This window comes from Vespula vulgaris, chromosome 2, assembly GCF_905475345.1.
Source record: "Vespula vulgaris chromosome 2, iyVesVulg1.1, whole genome shotgun sequence".
Classification (NCBI taxonomy): Eukaryota; Metazoa; Arthropoda; class Insecta; order Hymenoptera; family Vespidae; genus Vespula; species Vespula vulgaris.
Window position 1 is genome coordinate 10,860,141 of NC_066587.1, and position 20,021 is coordinate 10,880,161.

The window sequence follows — 20,021 nt, forward strand, 5'->3', positions numbered from 1 at the left end:
ATATATTATAAAATTTTAATTTTATTCATATATATATATACACATGCACACATACTGCTAATGTGTATGTATGTATATATATAGTCCATATAAAAATTTAGTAATTTGATTTTGGTATATAGTGTCTGTATAAAATAAATCTATTTCTTTCTATATTCTTTTAATTTTTGTTTATAAACTACTTCTTATATATATTTAAAATAAATTTATTAATAAATAACATTTTGTTAATAAATATAATTTATAATAGCTATATCAAAATAGATAGAAATCAAAGTAAAAGGGATATTACTTCGATTCTCGTATCTATCTGGTATATTGATGATGTCACTAGCTACAGTTGCACGAATTACACTTGTGAATCTCTGGATAGCAATGTTTATTTCTTTGACGTAATTATGCAAATATTATTAAAAACAATACATTATGTACTTAAATGTAACTCATATGTTATTTAATTTTATTACATTACACATAATAAATATATATACGTATTATTATTATAAAATTTCATATAACCTCAATTAACGTGATTTAAGTTCTATCGCTTAGTGGCGCCACTATTCAGTCATCGCAGTCTCAAATAGACTTTGCCGTGTAAGGGTCTTTCGTCGTCAATTTTAACGTAAATATTACATTCATTAAGAATTATATATTTATTTTAGCGTGAATAAGATCCAAATTAATGTATTTACTATTATGGTCATTTGTTATATAGCGACACTCTATAATACTTACTACGTACTTGAGATCGGCATTAACCAAAAATGTCTCAATAAGTGTACTGTTTTTAATGTTTATCACAGATTTATTGTGATACGTTATCAGAATTATGAGCTATTTGCTTTTCACGTGCCATCATAATATCTTATATTACGAAACACTTCATGAATTTTTTAATATTCCGTTTTTACAAAAGAAAGTGATATATTTTTCTTCCATAACAGTTGTTGCATATATTAATAACATTAAATTGCATATTTTTTATTGTTATTATTTTCTTATTTTATATTATCAAAACTATTTTATATATGTGAATTAGTTTCTTATTTGTTGCTAATGGAATATAATTTATTCTGTTACATTGATAAATATATTAGTATATATCTGAAATAAAAATCTAATCCAAATATAATAATCTTATAAATTCATTCAGGATTAGAAACTATATATGCATTAAAGAAATATTATATATTTACGACTTATGATTATAAAGTATATTTAGCTTTATGTTTTTTGATCAACGTATTCAATTTTTTATTACAGATGATCGAATAAAATAAATTGATATTTAATTTGATAAGTGATTTTAAAAATCTTTCAAAGACTTATATATCATATATATAAAATATGAGGGTAGTAGCATTATTAAGTGGTGGTAAAGATTCTTGTTTTAATATGATGCAATGTATCGCTGCTGGTCATGATGTCGTGGCTATAGCTAATTTATACCCTGTTGGAAAAGGTAATACATACGTTAATATTATAAAAAATAATATTCTCGAAATATCAATAAAGAAAAAAATGTAATATTATTATATTGATAATTATTTTAAAACCATCATTGAAATATTTTATACATTAATCAAAATATGCAATTTATTTTCAGATGAATTAGATTCTTTTATGTTTCAAACAGTAGGACATCAAGGTGTTGATTATATCGCTGAAGCTATGGGTTTACCAATATATCGTGAACCCACATTCGGTAGATCAAAAATGCAAGAAAAACTTTATCATCCAACTGAAGATGATGAAGTTGAAGATCTCTTTCGGCTTTTAAATAAAGTAAAAGTAAGTAAATTTTTTAAAGTAATATTTTTATTTCTAATTTTATTGATTATATCTTTGTACATAAATATATTACATATCTTTGCAGAAACAAGAAAATATAGAAGGTGTGTCTAGTGGAGCTGTTCTTAGTGATTATCAGCGAATTCGTGTAGAAAATGTGTAATTATTGAATATCAATACTGTTAAATTTCAAATAACTTTCATTGTAATTTATAATGTTATATAAAAAACTAATGATAATGAAAATAAATTATTAGGTGTAGCCGTCTAGGACTTATTTCTTTATCATATTTGTGGCGACGAGAACAGGAGGATTTGTTAAAAGAAATGATAGAAAATTCAATAAATGCAGTTATAATCAAAGTGGCAGCTTTAGGTCTAGAGCCAAGACATTTGGGTAAATCTATCTTGGAATTACAATCTCACTTTGCCAAAATAGTGAGTATATTATCTTAGTAATTAATTAATGTTAACAATTTCTAATTAATTTACTCATTAATTTTAAGTAGATTAAGTTAATATTGGATTTAGTTCAACATTTTACATATAATACTTATAATTAAATATATATATTTAAAAGTAGATAGTACTTAGATATATAAAGTAAGAATTAAATTATATCTATAATTATAGAAAGAAAAGTATGGTGTCAATGTATGTGGGGAAGGAGGAGAATATGAAACTTTTACATTGGACTGTCCATTATTTAGCAAAAGTATCATAATGTAAGTATTATATGAATACATACATATGTATATAATCTATGTATTATAATCTCAATTAGCTTTGTTGTACCTGTTTACAAGATATTGAAGCTAAACATATATTTCTTTCTAATGGAATTCAATTTTTTTATGAGTACAAAAGTTAATGATCTTAATCATTGAATATAAACATAAAACATCCTAAATGTTTTAAATTCGTTGTTTTAAATGTTTTAAAATCAGAATTATTAGATAAAAAATCTTTTAATAAATGTGTAAAAAAATTGATAAAGATAATGGAGGTTATAAAATTTATATTTCTGTGTATAGTTTTTGATTATATTATATAGATTTTAACAATCTATCATGTAAATTAAACTTTCTTCATAATAGAGATAAATATGAAAGTGTAGTACATTCAAATGATGATATAGCACCTGTTGGATACCTTAATTTTAAGAAAATACATCTACGAGATAAGAATGTAAGTTAAAAAATATTTTAAATATTTGTTTATTAAGATTACAATAATTTAGTGATTTAAAAAAATGAGGAAATTTACAGAATGATTTAGACATGTTATCACTACGAGAGCGGCTTAAAAGTGTTTCTGTTAAATCTCCATATGACTATATTTCTGAAGTTGTTGGACCAGAATTGCAAGATGGATGTAATTTATCTGAAGACGAAACTGACGAACAAGCATGTGACGATCATAATATGAAAGCTTCTAATTCTGGTAATGTTATTTATAATGTATAACTGATTCAATAATTCTTTTATTATATATGATATGATAAAAATGTGTGTGTGTGTATATATACATATATGTGTGTATATATGTGTGTATGTATGTACGTACGTATATATGTATGTATGTGTGTGTATATATATATACATACATTATAGGTCATTTTAATCCCCCAAGCCCAGTACAAGTTTTATATGAAGAAGAGGATTATCCAGATATACCAGTTATTAACAAAAATCAAACGGGTTGGTTTTGGTTTGGTGGTATAGCAGGAAAACATTCAGATGCAAAATCTGCAATGAAAGAAGCTCTGGAAAAATTAAGCAGTAGGTAAAATTTACGATTTTTTAAATATTTCTTTTTGCTATTTTTAATTTTACATAATATTTCATAATTTTTTTAACATTCTAAATATGCTAAATATTTAGGTCTAGTCAAAAAAGAAAATCTTCAAATATCTGATATTGTTGCTGTAACATTGTATATAAAGGATATGACAAATTATGCTTCTATAAACGAAGTATACACATCTTGGTTAAACAAAACAAATCCACCAGTTCGTGTATGCATAGAATGTCCATTAAATATACATGTTATACTTGATGCTATAGCTTATAAAGAGATACAAGACTGTAGTGATAAAAAGGTTCATAAACGGCATACAATGCATGTTCAAAGTATTAGCCATTGGGCTCCTGCTAATATTGGTCCTTATTCTCAAGCTGTTCGCGTAAGTATATCTTTTACAGAAATAGAAACATGGTTAATATATTAAAATAAGCTTTTTTCACGAAAATGGCCATCAGGTGGGTGATATTATATCAGTTGCTGGACAAATACCTTTAGTGCCTGGTAGTATGACTCTTCTTGACTTGAATATAAAACGACAGTGTCGTTTGACATTAAGGCATATAGATCGTATTGTTAAAGCTATGGATACAAATACACAGCTTAGAGATATTGTACAAGGAATCTGTTTTTTAACTCATCCGAGTTATATACCAGATGCGCGTAAAGAATGGGAAAAACGAACTAATAATGCAATTGTAGATTATATTGTTGTTCCACATCTCCCACGAGATGCTCAAGTTGAATGGTGTGTGTGGGCACATAGGGATAATAATAGATTTGAGTGTAAGTAAAACAAAAGTTTGTAACCAGAAGATAAATATTTAAATAACATTTTTACGTAAATTATAGATGAGGAGACAGGAAAATGTGTCGGTAATTTTAAAGTTGCAATAAGGCGAAGATGGAATTATGAAAATAATGTTTCTGCAATTGTATGCTACTTGTCAACAGGTAGAGTGAAAGATTATAGTGATAAAAGTCATATATCATAGTGGTAAATATTTTATTCATATTATAGTAAAAATTCTTATATTACTTTTAATTTATGGAAAGGTTCATCCAATTCTACTGGCAATTTAGCAGCAGAAACAAACTTGCCTTCTACGGAATTGACTACAGCAGAATTAACAGAAGTATTCGAATATCTTTTATGTAAATTAACAAAAGGGACACAAACTATTAATCCCACGTGTAATTTGCGAATTTTCTACAAAGTTGGTTCCTCACCTGGTCCAAATTTTGTTCACAATGTTTTGTCACAATTTTCAACGCGAAATTTAGTTAGCACTATTATACCAGCAACTCATCTTCATAATTTTAGCACTTTCTTATCTATATGTGGTATTAGGCATGAGTAAATCTTCTCGTCACTCTATATCGTCAATTAATCGTGAAAATTAAGATACATGTTTAGAGTAAATGCTACCAAAGACCTGAATCTGGAACTTTTACAGGAATTTCTTTGTTACTTAGGTTTTCATTTATCAAGAAAGTGAAATTATTGAATCAAACTGAAACAAAGAAAACGAGGTCATTGGCAATTATATAGATTTTTGCTACTGTGTTATATATTATTGATGATAATTAATTTTGCACTATTAATATAATTTATACAAGTAAAATTATTTTCATTTTATAAAACATTTCTTTACCTCAATTGTTTTTTTCAATCAATATCTGGCAAAAATTAATATTATCTCATATTCTGGCTAGTCAACGGGATAAAGTGCAATTTTTAACTGAACATGTCCCGTTAGTATAAGTGTTCTAAATGATGCAATGCATATTACGTAAATTTGTAACTTTATTCATGTGCCATGTCTCGATTTTTGTGGAAGATGTTTTTTTATTTTCGCTATATGCGGAGTGTTACATGTGTGAATTTTGCAAAAAAAATTATTAAAATGCGCATATCCATTTTGCAGTAAACTCGAAATCAACAAATTAAAAAAAAACTATATATTAGAAATATGTAAGAAGGCTATCTCGCCTATCTTATTAATTTAAGTAATATCTAGTTATGTTTCTAATATTGAAATAGAAATGCACGAAGCAGCATGTAATTACAAACATGTCAGAAATGTATTCTACTCTGAATATGCTGCCTAAACTGCTTCCAGCATATTATCAGCAGGTGTTTATACTATAAAGATGGAACTTTTATCTTATGAATATTATGTAAAGTATATATTACTCATAAAAAGTATTGAACAAATTTGCAATATATCACTAAATAATAATTGTGTTTCAAGGGCATAATATTGTACAGAGATATAAAACATTGAAGTAAAAATCACTTACAACTGTATGTATTGTTAATGCAACGATATATCAAAGTGTATATTTTGCGACTCCTTGAACGATTTTTATCATCATCTTTGATTTGTACATATTGCAAAATCGTATAAAATATCCTTGTAATCTATTGTAACATAAAATTAGTTTCAATTGAAGATATCAGTTATTGATTACGCGTAAATATAAAGTATACAAATTTTTTCATAGAAAAAAAAAAAACGGCACATCATTTACAACATGAATACTATATTATAAATATGTAAAATGAATGTTTCCATACATTCAACACTTGCAACACAATACTAACTCAAGATTACTGCAAAAGGAAAATAAAGAAAATGATATATATTTTTAAAAAAAATGTGTCCTTTTTTTGTCGTAATATATTTTTTCCTCTTCCCATTTACAGACAGAAGATAATTTCACTTCCAACAATTTTACAATATTTCAGAATATAGGTACTAATGATTACGACATTAACTTAATTCTTTGTAAAAAACATGTATTTATCAATTATTAACATAAAATGACAAAATTATAATGATGTATCTCAGAATAGCACCTTATAATTTCAAGATAAAAATGCTGATATTGCATTATTGAGAAACTAAGTTTAATAACTACATGCAGTCTATGAAAATTAATTTTCAATAATATAATTTATAATTGTACTAAGCATAAAAATATTTTCAAAATATATACCTATTTATAAAATTTAAAATTCTTAACCAAATAATTAAATAAGAATAATTCTTTCAATTTAATGACTTGCACGAAAAATTATTATATCTCATAATGTGGTTATTTGTTGATTATGAACAATACGTTCAAATTATTTTATAGAGAACATAGTTTTACTATTTGATATTATGGACGAATTTTAATGAATATACAAGTGCTATAAGTAGAAGTACATATTATTCTACAATAAAATTAGAAATTTTTACAGATAGAATATATAACTTATACAAACATATATATATATACAGATAGCTTTTGCTTCAAGCATAAAAAATTGAATAGAGAATAAAAATGATAGTTTCTTAATATTACATATTGCCGAACAAGTATTTTCTGATGTTTTAAAATTATGTTTAAGGCTTGTCATCCACTTGGATAAAAGACAGTTTACATAAAGATATGATTTTTTCATGTCTTGAATACTTTTGATACCAAAGGTTTCATTAATGGTTGTCGATTTGGAGCACAGAAATCACATAAATAATTTTTTTTATCAAATACCAGTCCTTTAGTCTCCACGCAACCTAAAAATATAAATATAATGAATTAGTAAGTTAACATTTTAAAAAGTTCATTAAATGCTTCATTATATAACATTAAACATATGACGTCGAAGTATATATCATATTACTAAATTCTTATATCATATATATCATAGTCAACGAACTTCATTTAATAATGTATATTGCTTTTTTCCAGTATTTGCCAAAATTGATTTAGAATATGTTGATTTTAGAATGAAATATTAAAAAAATATATATATTCTCAATATACTTTTATACTTAACTCCCAATATACTTTTAATTAATCTTATAATTATCTGCTATTTCATATGTATTAAAAAGATATGAATGAGTGTAGTTAGAAATGTATTAGTATTGTGAAGTAGATTTCCCTCATGCATAATATAACTTAAAACTTTTATAAAAGAAAATTATAAATATTTCATATAATACAAAATATATACTTTATATGTAATATGTATTTGTATAAATATATTTATATAGATATTAATGAGGTGCAGATATAACATGCATATGATTAATTAATTTAATGCGATGCATTAATTACATTATAGAATTGTATGACAATTGGTATCAATACCTAAATGCAGATATTTATCACATGCGCTGCAATGCACTAGATTCGCCTCCAGGTCGAGTCTTGGAGCAGTATGACAGCGACTGCAGTGTGGGCAATAGCGACCCTTTCGCCATAATCTTGTTAATTTATAAAGATCATGGTGTTAGTAAAATTGATTATACTTAAGTTATACTGTTATGATGCCTATTATAATAAACTACACAACTAAATATTTTTATCACAAATTACACTTTTATCCAAGTATTAACTAAACTTACACACACTCACTTTATCAAAATGAAAGTAACTTTACAGATTGGTAAAATAGAAAAAAAAAACAATTTATAAAAAGGTACAGTAATGTCACATTTTTTATATATTTATAATTAAATGAAAGGATGTGAATTTCATATGTGCATGCAGTTTTAGTTAGTAACTTATGGATGATATAAAATAAATAATATTAGAAAATGTTACAATTTGATGATATCATGTACAAAGATGAAAATGAAAATGTGTATATAGATTACAGTTTTTAAGTTCGTACACATCAATATTAATATATACATATATTTAAAAAAGATTAAATTAGTAAAATGTAGTAATTGTAATAATTCACTAATATTCCATTCATATAGTTCAACAGTTCATAAAAATATATTAAGCAATAAAATAAAAAAACACCCAAGTTTCATATTATAATTTTATCATAAATTATAATATGAAATAATCAAATATGTTTCATAGTTTGTAATGCCTATAAATAAAACATCATATTTTAAATATGTAATATCATGGATATGAAGAATTAGTTACAATAATATGTATGAAAATGTACTCAGTATAAAAAAAAAATCGTCAGAAACGTTAAGCACAAAAAGTTATGAATAATTTTTAATTTGCACAAAGAGATACTACTTATGTTATTTACTTTTCATATCTATGATATATTTATGTATTATAATATAATTATACTAACTTTGAGCATGGAACACACAATGTGGAAACATAAACACGAGTATTTTTATCACCCTTCTTATATTCATGTTGCCATTGTGCCACACTGTTTCTATCAGAATTAGCACCTCCAGGTTCTTTTGAACCACAATTTGCACATACAGCACATTCTTGACAGTGCCATCTTCCAACAGGTACTCGTCGAAGACCAACACAATATATGTGATATCTACAGAAAATAATAACAGTGTATTTTTTAAATTTTATATATTTGAGTAAAATCTCACTCACTCTCTCTTTCAAACACACACATAGAGAGAGAGAGAGAGAGAGAGAGAGAGAGAGAGAGAGAGAGAGAGAGAGAGAGAGAGAGAGAGAGAGAGAGAGAGAGAGAGAGAGAGAGAGAGAACTTACCCACGATCACACATATCACAAAATAACATTTTATCTTCATCTGCTGGATCATGACATTGTGCACATGTTTTACAGTCAGTACACTGCCAAGCATAAGATTGAATATGTGGAACCATATCTAATGTTAATTCTATACACGATGGATGAACTATAAGTAATATAACCGATTATAAAATAAATCATTTTAATAATCTAACCTAGATGATAATTATAATTTACCATTTCCATTACAAGTTCCACATTGTATTAATACTTCGTTTTTGCCGTGTTTATTTAACATTTTTAAGCACATTTTGCATTTTAATTTAGTTTCTTCTTTTTGGTTACTTATTTCCATATCTACATCGTCCATTGTTGATTGAGACCCTTCTGTATCTTGTGTTCCTTCACTGGAGGTGGAACTAAAAATTTAATAATTATAGTACTGAAATATAAAAATCGTTATAATTAAATCTAGAATTATTATAATTTAAATCTTAATATTAACTAAATAGATTACATATAATTTTAATAACATTTAAAAGAAATACTTAATTTATAACAGATACCTTGAATCATCAGTTGAAGTATCACTATCACTATCACTTTGTGAACCTTCAGATTGACTATCAAACTTACGTTCATTTGGCCGCATAGGACCATACAAAACTGTGTTAAGAGGATAATATCTCAATTCAGCAGGTGTATATTCACGATAATAGTCAGTATATTGACCTGGTATCAAAGCTACAGGATAATGACTTATCTTTCGATCTGTCTCAAGCTTATGATGTTTCTTTGGCACATGAATAGTGAAAGTCTGCAAATCTAAACTACACTTTCTGTTTTCTTTACGTGATTTATTTAAACTAATATTCCACGATAAAGCAGACTGTATTGCCATTTCTGCTAAATCTATTCTGTTTCTTTCAGCATTTGCTGCTGCTGTTAATTCTTTCTGCTTTTTGGAATGTTCTTTAACTTGTTTTTCTCGCATATGTTTTCGATACTCCTCATATTGATCAGGAAAATCACTACACATTACATCTAATACTTCAGAACTGCAAACTGCTGTTAAACCTATACAATAAAATTATATATATATATATATATATTCAGTATAAATTCAGTATATTATTATTATTATTATTATTATTATTATTATTATTATTATTATTATTATTGTTGTTGTTGTTGTTGTTGTTGTTGTTGTTGTTGTTATGAAATATTATAAATGATCAAGAAATATTAATCCACATAGTAAGATGTAGATATATATATAATAACAATAAGTAAAAATAAATTTATCCACTCACCCATATCGCACATTGCTTCACTAACTAATCCATTTTCTCTTAAATAATTTCTTTCTTCCATATCAACCATCCTGCGTTTTAAATCTGGATATTTTCTTTTAAATGACTTCACTCCTAAATACTGTGATATTTGTTCTTGTATCATAAATGTTTCCCCTTTACGATCCAGAGGCCACTCATATTCTGCTATTTTGTCAACAGTAAAGGGACCTTCATCAGGGTCAAAATTTATTTCCATTCTTCGATTTTTTACTTTTACTTTCTCCGATTCAGTAGTCGCAGTACTAAGTACACTTCCCTGAGATTCTTCATTGATTATTGTTTCAGATGCTAAAATATTATTTCTTGTTAAATGAAAACAATATTATACATATATCATAAAATTTACTATAAATTTATATGAATTTTCCAATTTAGCAACGATCAAAACACTTCAATTAATAGTTAAAAACTGTATTATATATAAATAATAGAAATTTAAAAAAAATTATAATAATACTTTAATAAAATCTAGATTTTTCTAATAAAATCATTCAATGTAACTATATTTAGCCTAACAAATTGTGAAATATATTATGTATATAATCTTACTATTATAATACTTTAGTAATAATAACATAAATATTTATGTAATATATACTTTGTGTAAATGCACTGTTGTCACTATTTCACATTCAGATACTTGAGAGATCTTAGGACACAAGAAAAGACCTATTTTTAGATACCTTAGTTGGAGGTTTACCAATACATTTATGCTATGATTTAGCATGACAGTTTAATGTGTGATTTATTCTAATACTTTTACTATATATATTTGATTAACATGAAATAATAATTATTTTACAAAATTAAATAAACATAATATCAGTGATTTTAAGTATAATATATTGGCAATTCCAACATTTTAAAAAATTAATAAATTGATTAGTTTCATATATATGTTAATCATAATTATTCTCCATGCATTATTCAATAACAAATTAATTAAAATGTATTGATACCTTGTGCTGATATATTTCTAGCTGGTGTTTGAGATCTTGAATTAGATTCTGCACTCATTCTTGTTTCTTCGTCAATAACTTGTAAAGAAGGCACTGGTTCATTTTTGGATGTAGCTTCTGTTTGTCTTTTTGATGTTGGTGTTAACCAATTAGGATGTCCTGGAGGTATAAGCATTTCCTTACTTTCATGTCCAGTAGATCTTGCATTTTCCACTGTTTTTTCAACAATTTTATCAGTAAGAGTCTTTTCTATAGTTTTCTGTTCTTTTTCAGGCGTTATATTTGCCAATTCTCTTTCATTACCTTTACAGTCTAATAATGTTGATCCCATTGTTGACTTTGCTAACAATTTTTCTTCTTCGATACCAGATCCCATAACAGATTCTATTTGAGTATTAACATTAGAATCTAAAATTGTAGTTTTAGAAATATCCATTTGTTTTACACCATCTTTTCGAACTGTTAACAAAGATTGTTTTTCGATTTTACATATAGTGTTTACATTTTTTATATCTATAGGGGGTTGTTTAAGAGCTTTATATAATTCAGATGATTTTCTCAAGGGTTGTTCTTGTTTTGGAGATTCATCTAAAGTGATTATAGCCATTGTAGAAGCTTCTATTGCATTCAAATCTTGTTCAACTCTGGACTTCTTACTAAGTGGAAGATCTGAATTGTCTAACTTTCTCTTTCCACGACCTAGAAAAAATTGTTCACATAATATATTATCACCTTCCTACAGAAATGTACAATGTTAACTTATATTAATGATGTACAAATACTTACCTCTACCACGTCCTCTTTTAGGTGGAGCATAACTTTTTTGATTTCTACATGTTCTTCTAGGTCTTTCATTTTCTCTATGTTCCAGCTGGACAACTTGTGATACTTCATCTAAAGCCAATGGATCTCGAGGTATCAATATTTGCGTTGAAGTATGTGTTAACGGTGGCAGCGGATTTCTACGTGGTCTACCTCGTTTCTTAGGCATTTTAACTTCTGGCATTCGAATTGCTGGTACTTCTTCTATTATCATAACATCTTGGCTAGAGTTTGAATTTTCATTAACAATTATTAATTCAGGTCTATGTTCAATTATTTCACAATCTGAACTAATTGGAGAACTAGTTACATTTTTACTTAACATATCTTTTAGCTTATCACTCATAGAAACATCCACTTGCTTGGATGGTCTTACATGTGTAATACTAATTTCTTGGCTTATAACATTCATTTGTTGACGACTAATTAAACTTGTTTTTGGATCAAATAATAATTGTTTCTGATCTCTCGATATAACTGGTTGTATGGTAACTTCTGGTAGAATTTGTGACAACTGTGTTTCTAATTTTGATTTTTTCATCTCGATTGGTGATATTGTTATTTCTTTTCGCTTAGAAGATAATTCAATAGCATTCTCCATTTTTTTTCCTTGTATTTGTACTGGTTCAATAGTTAATTCAGAACGAGTACTTTGCATAATTGTTGAATGTCCAGTTTTAAGGATCTTCAATGATGAGTCTTTGTGCAATACAGACTCTTTATATCTATGAGCAAAATTATGCGTTGTTTCTACAGTATCTTTAATTTTATGAATAGAATCTCCATGTGCTTCACAAGGTACAATTGTTGGATGTCCAGTTTTTGATAATTTTATTTTCATTTCTAATGGAGATTCAGTTTCTTTTCGTTTTTGTTGTTTCTCTTTTTTCTCAGAATCTGTTATTAAAGGAGCATCACTGGTTTTTGATGTTTTTATTTTTCCACATACAGAAGTATCACAATTTTTTTGATACTCTATATCCGATTTGTTAATATTTTTATTTGTATTATTATCTATTATTTCATTTTGTATTATAGAAGCATCTCCTGTTTTTGAAAGTTTAATCTTCATTCCAATTGGAGATTCTGTTCGCTTAGGTAAGTCTTGTAATGTTTCTTTGCACTTATGCTCATCTACTTGTTCTTGTTTATCAGGAGGAACTATTGATGCATCACCAGATTTTGAAAATTTTATTTTCATACCAATAGATTCTATCTTTTGAGATGCATCATGATTACTTTCATGTCGATCTATCAGTTCTGGTACACCTACAGATGTTTCTCCATATTTCATCATTTTAATTTTCATTCCACATGAAACCTCTGTGCCTTTTGTTGTATCTTGAGACATGTCTGTTTTTTCTTTTTGTTTAATTTCCTTCATGTCATCTGAAACTTCGGAATGTATAATAGATGCATCTCCACTTTTTGATAATTTTATTTTCATTCCAAAAGGAGATTCTGTTCGTTTTGGTATATCAGAAATATCTACTTTTTCTTTCATTTCTTCAGGATTATCTATGGAAATTATAGATGCCCCACCTTTCGTTTTTGATAATTTAATTTTCATTCCAATTGGAGAATCTGTGCGTTTGGGAATTTCTGGAGAGGCTTCCAGTCTTTCCTTTGATTTAGCTACTATGTCTTTTCCTTCATCTGTTGCATCAGGGGATACAATAGATACGTCTCCACTCTTTGATAATTTTAGTTTCATACCAATTGGAGATTCAGTTCTTTTTGGTGGATCAGAAGTAATTTCTACTTTTTCCTTTAATTTCCCATCTTTATGATCTTCACACATTTCTTGTTTTTCTGGTTGTACAATGGACGCATCTCCAGTTTTTAAAAGTTTAATTTTCATTCCTATGGGAGAATCTGTTCTTTTTGGACTTCCCTGTGTAACATCTAGTTTTTCTTTATATTTTGTTGTAATATCTTTTGAATCTTGTTGTACAATGGAAGCATCACCAGTTTTTGATAATTTGATTTTCATTCCTAATGGAGATTCTGTTCTTTTATTTTCTTCAAATTTATGCTTTATGTCCTTTAAATCATCCATAGATTCGTATTTTTCCGTTGATAAAATTGAAGCATCTCCTGTTTTTGACAATTTTATTTTCATGCCAATAGGAGATAATGATGCTGCACTTTCTGTATGCCATTGGTTTACATCTTCAACATTTTCATTTGATATTATAGAAGGATGTCCACCTTTTGAAAGTTTTAATTTAATTTTTCCTAATTTCTGACCCGGACTATCTTCCGGATTTGGTGAATTAGTTGCCGATCGAATTTTTGGACTTTTAGGCGATCTCGGTTCAGCACATTCTGCAATTGCAGATTTAACAATCTTTAATATTATTCTTGGAGATCCAACATTTTCAAAATCATGTTTTTCTATTTCCTTTTTAGGTGTATCTACAATTTTGGATTCTCTGTTATCAATCGATTTCGGTGATTCTAACATTTTTTGGTATACAGACATTTTTGCATCTTTTGGTATTAGAAGACTATCTTTTGTATTTGTTAATGTTTCACACATTTTTGTTATGTCTGAAGTAGGAATTTCTATTTTTGGTGGTTCTTTCAAACGTTCTTCCAAAATTGAAACTTTAGGAATAGATTCAGCTATTATTGCCATTCTATCTGATATCGTAGGATTTACAGAACTTGTACTGGGTATATTTGAATTATATAATATTTGCTCATTAGACACTTTCTCTGTAGTTGTGTTAAAATAAGTAGTAATCGTTGAAGGAACACTTTCTATTATTTCTTTATTTTCTTTCAATTTATTTTCTTCAACACAAGATATAGAAGTATTTACTTTAATTTGTTCAGCAAGTTTCCGTTCATTTTCCAATTTTGCTGCTTCTGATATAATCTCAGCTTCAGATATAGAAATCGAATCAGAAGTAATTCCTTGCAATTCAACTACCAATTCAGAAGTATCATTGCAAATATCTTCATCCTGTACAAAAATACTTGTATTTGTTTGCTTTGATATATCATTAACAACATTTTCTACCATTTTTGGAGAAAGAACCAAAGAAGAATCTACTGCTTGCTCTTCTGATTCTTGTAAAAATTTTACAGCAGATTCTAATTCTGAAATATCAGGAGTGGCCTGATTGCTGTCTATATCAAGAGAAGTCTCATTCAGATGTTCATTTTGATTTGTATTTTCTAATTTAGAAGTTCCTTTTTCTATATTTTCTACAGACTCAAGTGGATTCCCGACAAAATCGACATCTAGATCATTACCTTGTAAAGAATTATCTACATCCAGCTGTTTTTGTAAATTTACGTCATCTGAATTTTTAGTTAGAGACATAGTTATTATGTCATCATTGATTTTCAATAATTCTTTTGGTTTACATACTATATTCATTTCAATTTTATCTTGATCATTAACTTCAATGTTTACTTTACTAGTTGTTTCTTCCAATGATACATCATTTCTATCTGTTAAGCAATTATTAATAACATGTTCTATATAATCTGGATTTTCAGGTATAGATGATACATCTTCAGGTTGCTGAAGAAAGAGTGCCATATCTACATCTTTATCTATTGTTTCTACTTGTTCTTGTACTTCTTCTATTTTTGCATTTTTTATTGTTGCTTCATCGCTTTCAGGTATTAAGTCAAGATCTAATAATTCTTCTAGTGAGTCTAAATTTGGTGCTTCTATTGGATCTTCTATTTCTTTATGCAGCATATCAGATGACACTTCAGGTAGTTTTTGAACTAATTCTTTATCTTCATTTTCCACTGTTGTCAATTCCACAGATTGTTGAAGACCATCCTCACTTTCATTTCTTGTATTACTTTCTGGACTTAAAAGATGTTTAAGATCAGTTACATTTGTCACATTATCTAAAATACTTTCCATAATGTCTTGAGTATTTTGACATTGTTCTTCTGAAAACATATCTGTCATTTTAGGCGTGTCTTCAAGAATATTTATCAGATTATTTTCTGAAATAGAACTTTTTATACTGTCTTCTATATCTGCTTTTTCCATTAATAAAACAGAGTCTTCTGATAAAATAGGAATAGTATCATTAGTTGTGCATACCAATATTTCTAGATTTTCATTCTTCTTTTCTTTTTGCAATATATTTTGAAAATTAGTATTTGTGTTCTCAAAAGAAGCAGATACATTTATTTCTAGTATGTCATTTGGTTCTTGATTGATTTCTTTTACATTCTCTTTTGTAATATTTTCAATACTAGATGTACATGCTGTAATAGATAAATCTATTTTTTCAACGTCTGTAATTACATCCATTTCCTTTTCCAACATTTTTTTAGTTTGATCTATCTGATCTTCACTAGTAACTTCATCCAAATTTTCCTTTTTATCAACTATATCCTCATTATTTTTCATAATTTCATTATGTGTTATGTCATCTATGTTTCCAATATTTTCTATGTCACATTTCTGTTCACTTGTTTCACACATTATTTTATCCTCAATTATTTTATTTTCCTCCAGAGGAAAAGATAATGTCTTATTATCATCTAATAATTCTGGAGAATCCATATCTTCTTTCTTACTTGTCTCTTGTATTATTTTTTCTTTTATTATTTTGTTTTCTTCCAGAGAAAAGGATGTCTTAGTATCATCTAATAATTTCGGAGAAATTACATCTTTGTCTATGTCTTCTACAAATGTACATGTTTTCTGAATATGCTGTTTTTCTTCTTCTATCTCATGAATTTTAGTTTCTATTTTACTCAATTGTTCAGAATTACTGTTTTTATTGTTATTTTCTATTAATGATACTTCATCAATTTGTTTCATAGGTACTTGAAATTGCTTCATACTCATATCATTTTTATCATTTATTTTACTTGTGTCTTGTAATGTTTTAATTGTGCTTTTATTAAAATCAGAAATTACATCAGTTTTATTATCAAGTTCCTCAATTTCCATTTGCGCTGATTCTGTAGATTTATTTGAAATGGTAATATCTTTAAAACAGTCTTCTTTTTCTACTTGAGATACACAAGTTTCCAATAATTCCGAATTATTAGGAAGTATAGAATCATTCTTTGACTTAAATTCAGAAACATTCAATTTTACCATAACAGGTTCTGTAGTATCTGGAATTATTGAAGATTTATTATTATCTGAAAAATAACAACTTTTGGCCAATGAATTTTCTATAATATTATCAGAAGAAGTACAACTAGATTCAGCTAGATTTTCTATAGAATTAGAATTAATATTATTATTAGAAATAATTTGTTCTGAATTAACAGTTGATGTTAATATATTTGTTGTATTTAACTCTGTACATGTTGAATCAAGAGTATCAGTATTAATAGATATTAGTTTTTGATTACTCAAATTAAAAGTCGTACATAATTCTATTGAATGTTCTTCATTATTTGATTCTTCTATTATTTCTAATTTATCTGTTTGTGATTGTATTATTACGTCAGATTGAAAATCTTCCATTTTATTCATACTATCATTATCTGAAGTAGTTATATTTATTACTTCTGTACAATTCAGATTTCCAGTTTCAGATGTATTACAAATTTCGTTCTGTTCTCTAAAATGATCAACTGTTTCAATAGGGCTGATTTGTTTAGTTTTACATTCTTCTAACTTCTTATTCTCTGTGTTAGATTCAATTTCTAATACTTGCATATCTATACATTTATTATTAGATTTTGAACATGTTTCTTCTAACTGATTATTTATTTCACTTTTTTCTTCCATTTCAATTTTTTCATTCGAAACTATAGTATCTGTTACACATATTGTTTCTAATTTCTCTTTATGTTCAGATAAATATTGCATTTCCTCACACATACGTTTATTTTCTTTGTTATAAAATACAGGTTGTATTTCCTGTAGTGTTTCTTTTATTGTATTTGATTCAAAATCTGTATCTTTTATATTATGTAACTCCTCTGCATCATATTTTTTGACTGTAAGGTCTGTATCTTGTTTGTCTTCTTTATTTTTTTCTTCTAGATTATGTATAGAGATAACTTCCATATTTTTATTGTTGTTAACACTTAATGTTTCTTCTACAATATTGAAGTCTTCTGATAGATTTTTATGTTGCAAGGAATCTTTTAGGTTCTCTTTATTAGATATTAGATTTTCACCTGTAATATTTATGTTATCTATAATCTGTTTTTCATTACTTAGAGTATTTGAACTATCTTCTTCTTTTACATGAAATGTCAAAGAAATATCAGTGAAGGTTAGTGGTAATCCTTCCTTCCTTAAATCGGTTTCAATTGAATTTGTTTCTTGTGAATCCTCTGATATATATGCTTCACCAATAAGTTGTAAACTTTCACTAATACCTTCCACGCTAACTAACGTATCTACGTCATGTTTTATATTATAATTTTTAGCTTGGTCATTATTTATGTTTACTTTTGAAACTGCACTGGATTTTTCTATTGCAGTAGTTTGGGAGAAAACCTCATCTATAGTAGATTCCAGTGAAGCATCTGCATTTGAATAAGAACTGTGCTTGATATAAGATTCGTCATGGCATCTTGTTCCATGTTCCAAATGTACTTCTATAAAAGAATATCTTGATTGTAAATATAGTTATTATAATAAAAATAATTTGATTATTTAAGAAAATTTACCTTCAGAGGATATTGTACATACGTTGCTCAAGGATGCAGGATCAGAGTCAGTCTCCAAATTAGTGTTAGTATTTATATTACTATCTGAATCAGGATTTTCAGATATATTTTTATGTTTACTAATTTGTGACTGTAACATAGTATTATCATTATCAAAAATATTTATATTAGAAACATTTATAGAGTCTTCTATCATTTGCTGTTCCTTTTCAATAATAATTCTTTCATCATCAAACTCTTTGTTTTTATTACAAATAATACTCTGATTATCTACCATGTCTTTATTCTGAGTATTAGACTTTATATTCATTTGGTTATTCTCTACTTTTGAATCAGTGATTATTTGTGAAAGAGCAGCTATTTCACTTTCTAATGTAGAGTCACCAACAGGATCTGATTGAACACCAATAATGTCATTTATATCCATAATACTTAATGCTTCTGTATCATAAGTTTCTGAATCACTATCGATGCAGTATGGCGCATAACGGTCTGGAGAATCTTCTTTTTTGGATTGTTCTTTTTTCTGTTCCTTATTCTTATCTTTTGAGCCAAATAGGCCCATCTTAGAACTTTCAGACATTGTTTGGAGGCCTAACACAGAGTACAATATGCCTGCTGTGAAACATCAATGCCTTTATTGTATTTGTTCCTACATATATTATATATGTATTCACTTAAACACATACACATATCATACACATACACATATACATTAAATATACAATGTCAACGAGACATGTATTATTTTTATAATATATTAACTACTTATGGATCTATATTAATAATGTCTTCGTCATTTTTTTAAACGTATGATATTCATTTAATTATTATCACTGATATAAGTAAGCCTAACCAATCTTTTTTGTCGCATAACTATTGATTTTCAACTGGATAAATTACGAACTTTCAATTGGATAAATATATGAAATACTATGCCATAGAATATTTCGAAAGAATACTTATACATCTAAACTTGTAAGCTTATTGAATAAATACAAATTCCTTTGGTTTCTTAAGTTTCTTGTATATATTATATTTAATCAACACTTAATCAACCGACGCTTTGATGCATAATCCAACAAACCAGCCAAATCAGGGCCGCCAAGTTCACTGTTGAAGACAAAGCGAAAAAGCGCCTCTACAAAACAGTAAGGTACTAAACAAGTTGGTGTAATAT

General features: G+C 27.1%; 2 protein-coding genes across 4 annotated transcripts; one reads left to right on the top strand and one right to left on the bottom strand.

The window, feature by feature from the left end:
• Nucleotides 1-523: 523 nt before the first annotated feature.
• Nucleotides 524-6,259, top strand: LOC127061881 (uncharacterized). The gene is made up of 13 exons (XM_050989343.1): nucleotides 524-625; nucleotides 1,267-1,465; nucleotides 1,610-1,794; nucleotides 1,880-1,953; nucleotides 2,052-2,232; nucleotides 2,428-2,519; nucleotides 2,892-2,982; nucleotides 3,063-3,237; nucleotides 3,408-3,575; nucleotides 3,678-3,979; nucleotides 4,056-4,383; nucleotides 4,450-4,551; nucleotides 4,654-6,259. Exons 2-13 carry the CDS (start codon nucleotides 1,351-1,353, stop codon nucleotides 4,956-4,958), a joined length of 2,118 nt encoding a protein of 705 aa, XP_050845300.1. The 5' UTR covers nucleotides 524-625; nucleotides 1,267-1,350; the 3' UTR covers nucleotides 4,959-6,259.
• A 538-nt stretch (nucleotides 6,260-6,797) lies between these two features.
• On the bottom strand, nucleotides 6,798-19,944 carry LOC127061880 (serine-rich adhesin for platelets). Of its 3 annotated transcripts, XM_050989341.1 has the most exons (11): nucleotides 18,842-19,944; nucleotides 12,176-18,769; nucleotides 11,693-12,088; nucleotides 11,390-11,602; nucleotides 10,389-10,718; nucleotides 9,642-10,152; nucleotides 9,313-9,494; nucleotides 9,094-9,241; nucleotides 8,702-8,908; nucleotides 7,744-7,859; nucleotides 6,798-7,163 (listed from the first exon to the last, which is right to left on the bottom strand). In XM_050989341.1, exons 1-11 carry the CDS (start codon nucleotides 19,422-19,424, stop codon nucleotides 7,048-7,050), a joined length of 9,396 nt encoding a protein of 3,131 aa, XP_050845298.1. In that variant the 5' UTR covers nucleotides 19,425-19,944; the 3' UTR covers nucleotides 6,798-7,047. The 3 variants fall into 3 exon arrangements, with proteins under 3 accessions (XP_050845298.1, XP_050845297.1, XP_050845299.1); XM_050989340.1 differs by having other exon boundaries at nucleotides 11,390-12,088; XM_050989342.1 differs by lacking the exon at nucleotides 7,744-7,859 and having other exon boundaries at nucleotides 11,390-12,088.
• Between the last annotated feature and the right edge of the window lie 77 nt (nucleotides 19,945-20,021).

Coding starts and splice junctions, on each gene's coding strand:
- LOC127061881 (XM_050989343.1), top strand. CDS start 1,351: ATGAGGGTAGTAGCATTATTAAGTGGTGGTAAAGATTCTTGTTTTAAT. Junction 3,980..4,055: donor CTTATTCTCAAGCTGTTCGC/GTAAGTATATCT, acceptor AATGGCCATCAG/GTGGGTGATATTATATCAGT. Junction 4,384..4,449: donor GGATAATAATAGATTTGAGT/GTAAGTAAAACA, acceptor CGTAAATTATAG/ATGAGGAGACAGGAAAATGT.
- LOC127061880 (XM_050989340.1), bottom strand. CDS start 19,424: ATGTCTGAAAGTTCTAAGATGGGCCTATTTGGCTCAAAAGATAAGAAT. Junction 9,242..9,312: donor TGGAACTTGTAATGGAAATG/GTAAATTATAAT, acceptor TATTACTTATAG/TTCATCCATCGTGTATAGAA. Junction 8,909..9,093: donor TGTGATATGTGTGATCGTGG/GTAAGTTCTCTC, acceptor TATTTTCTGTAG/ATATCACATATATTGTGTTG.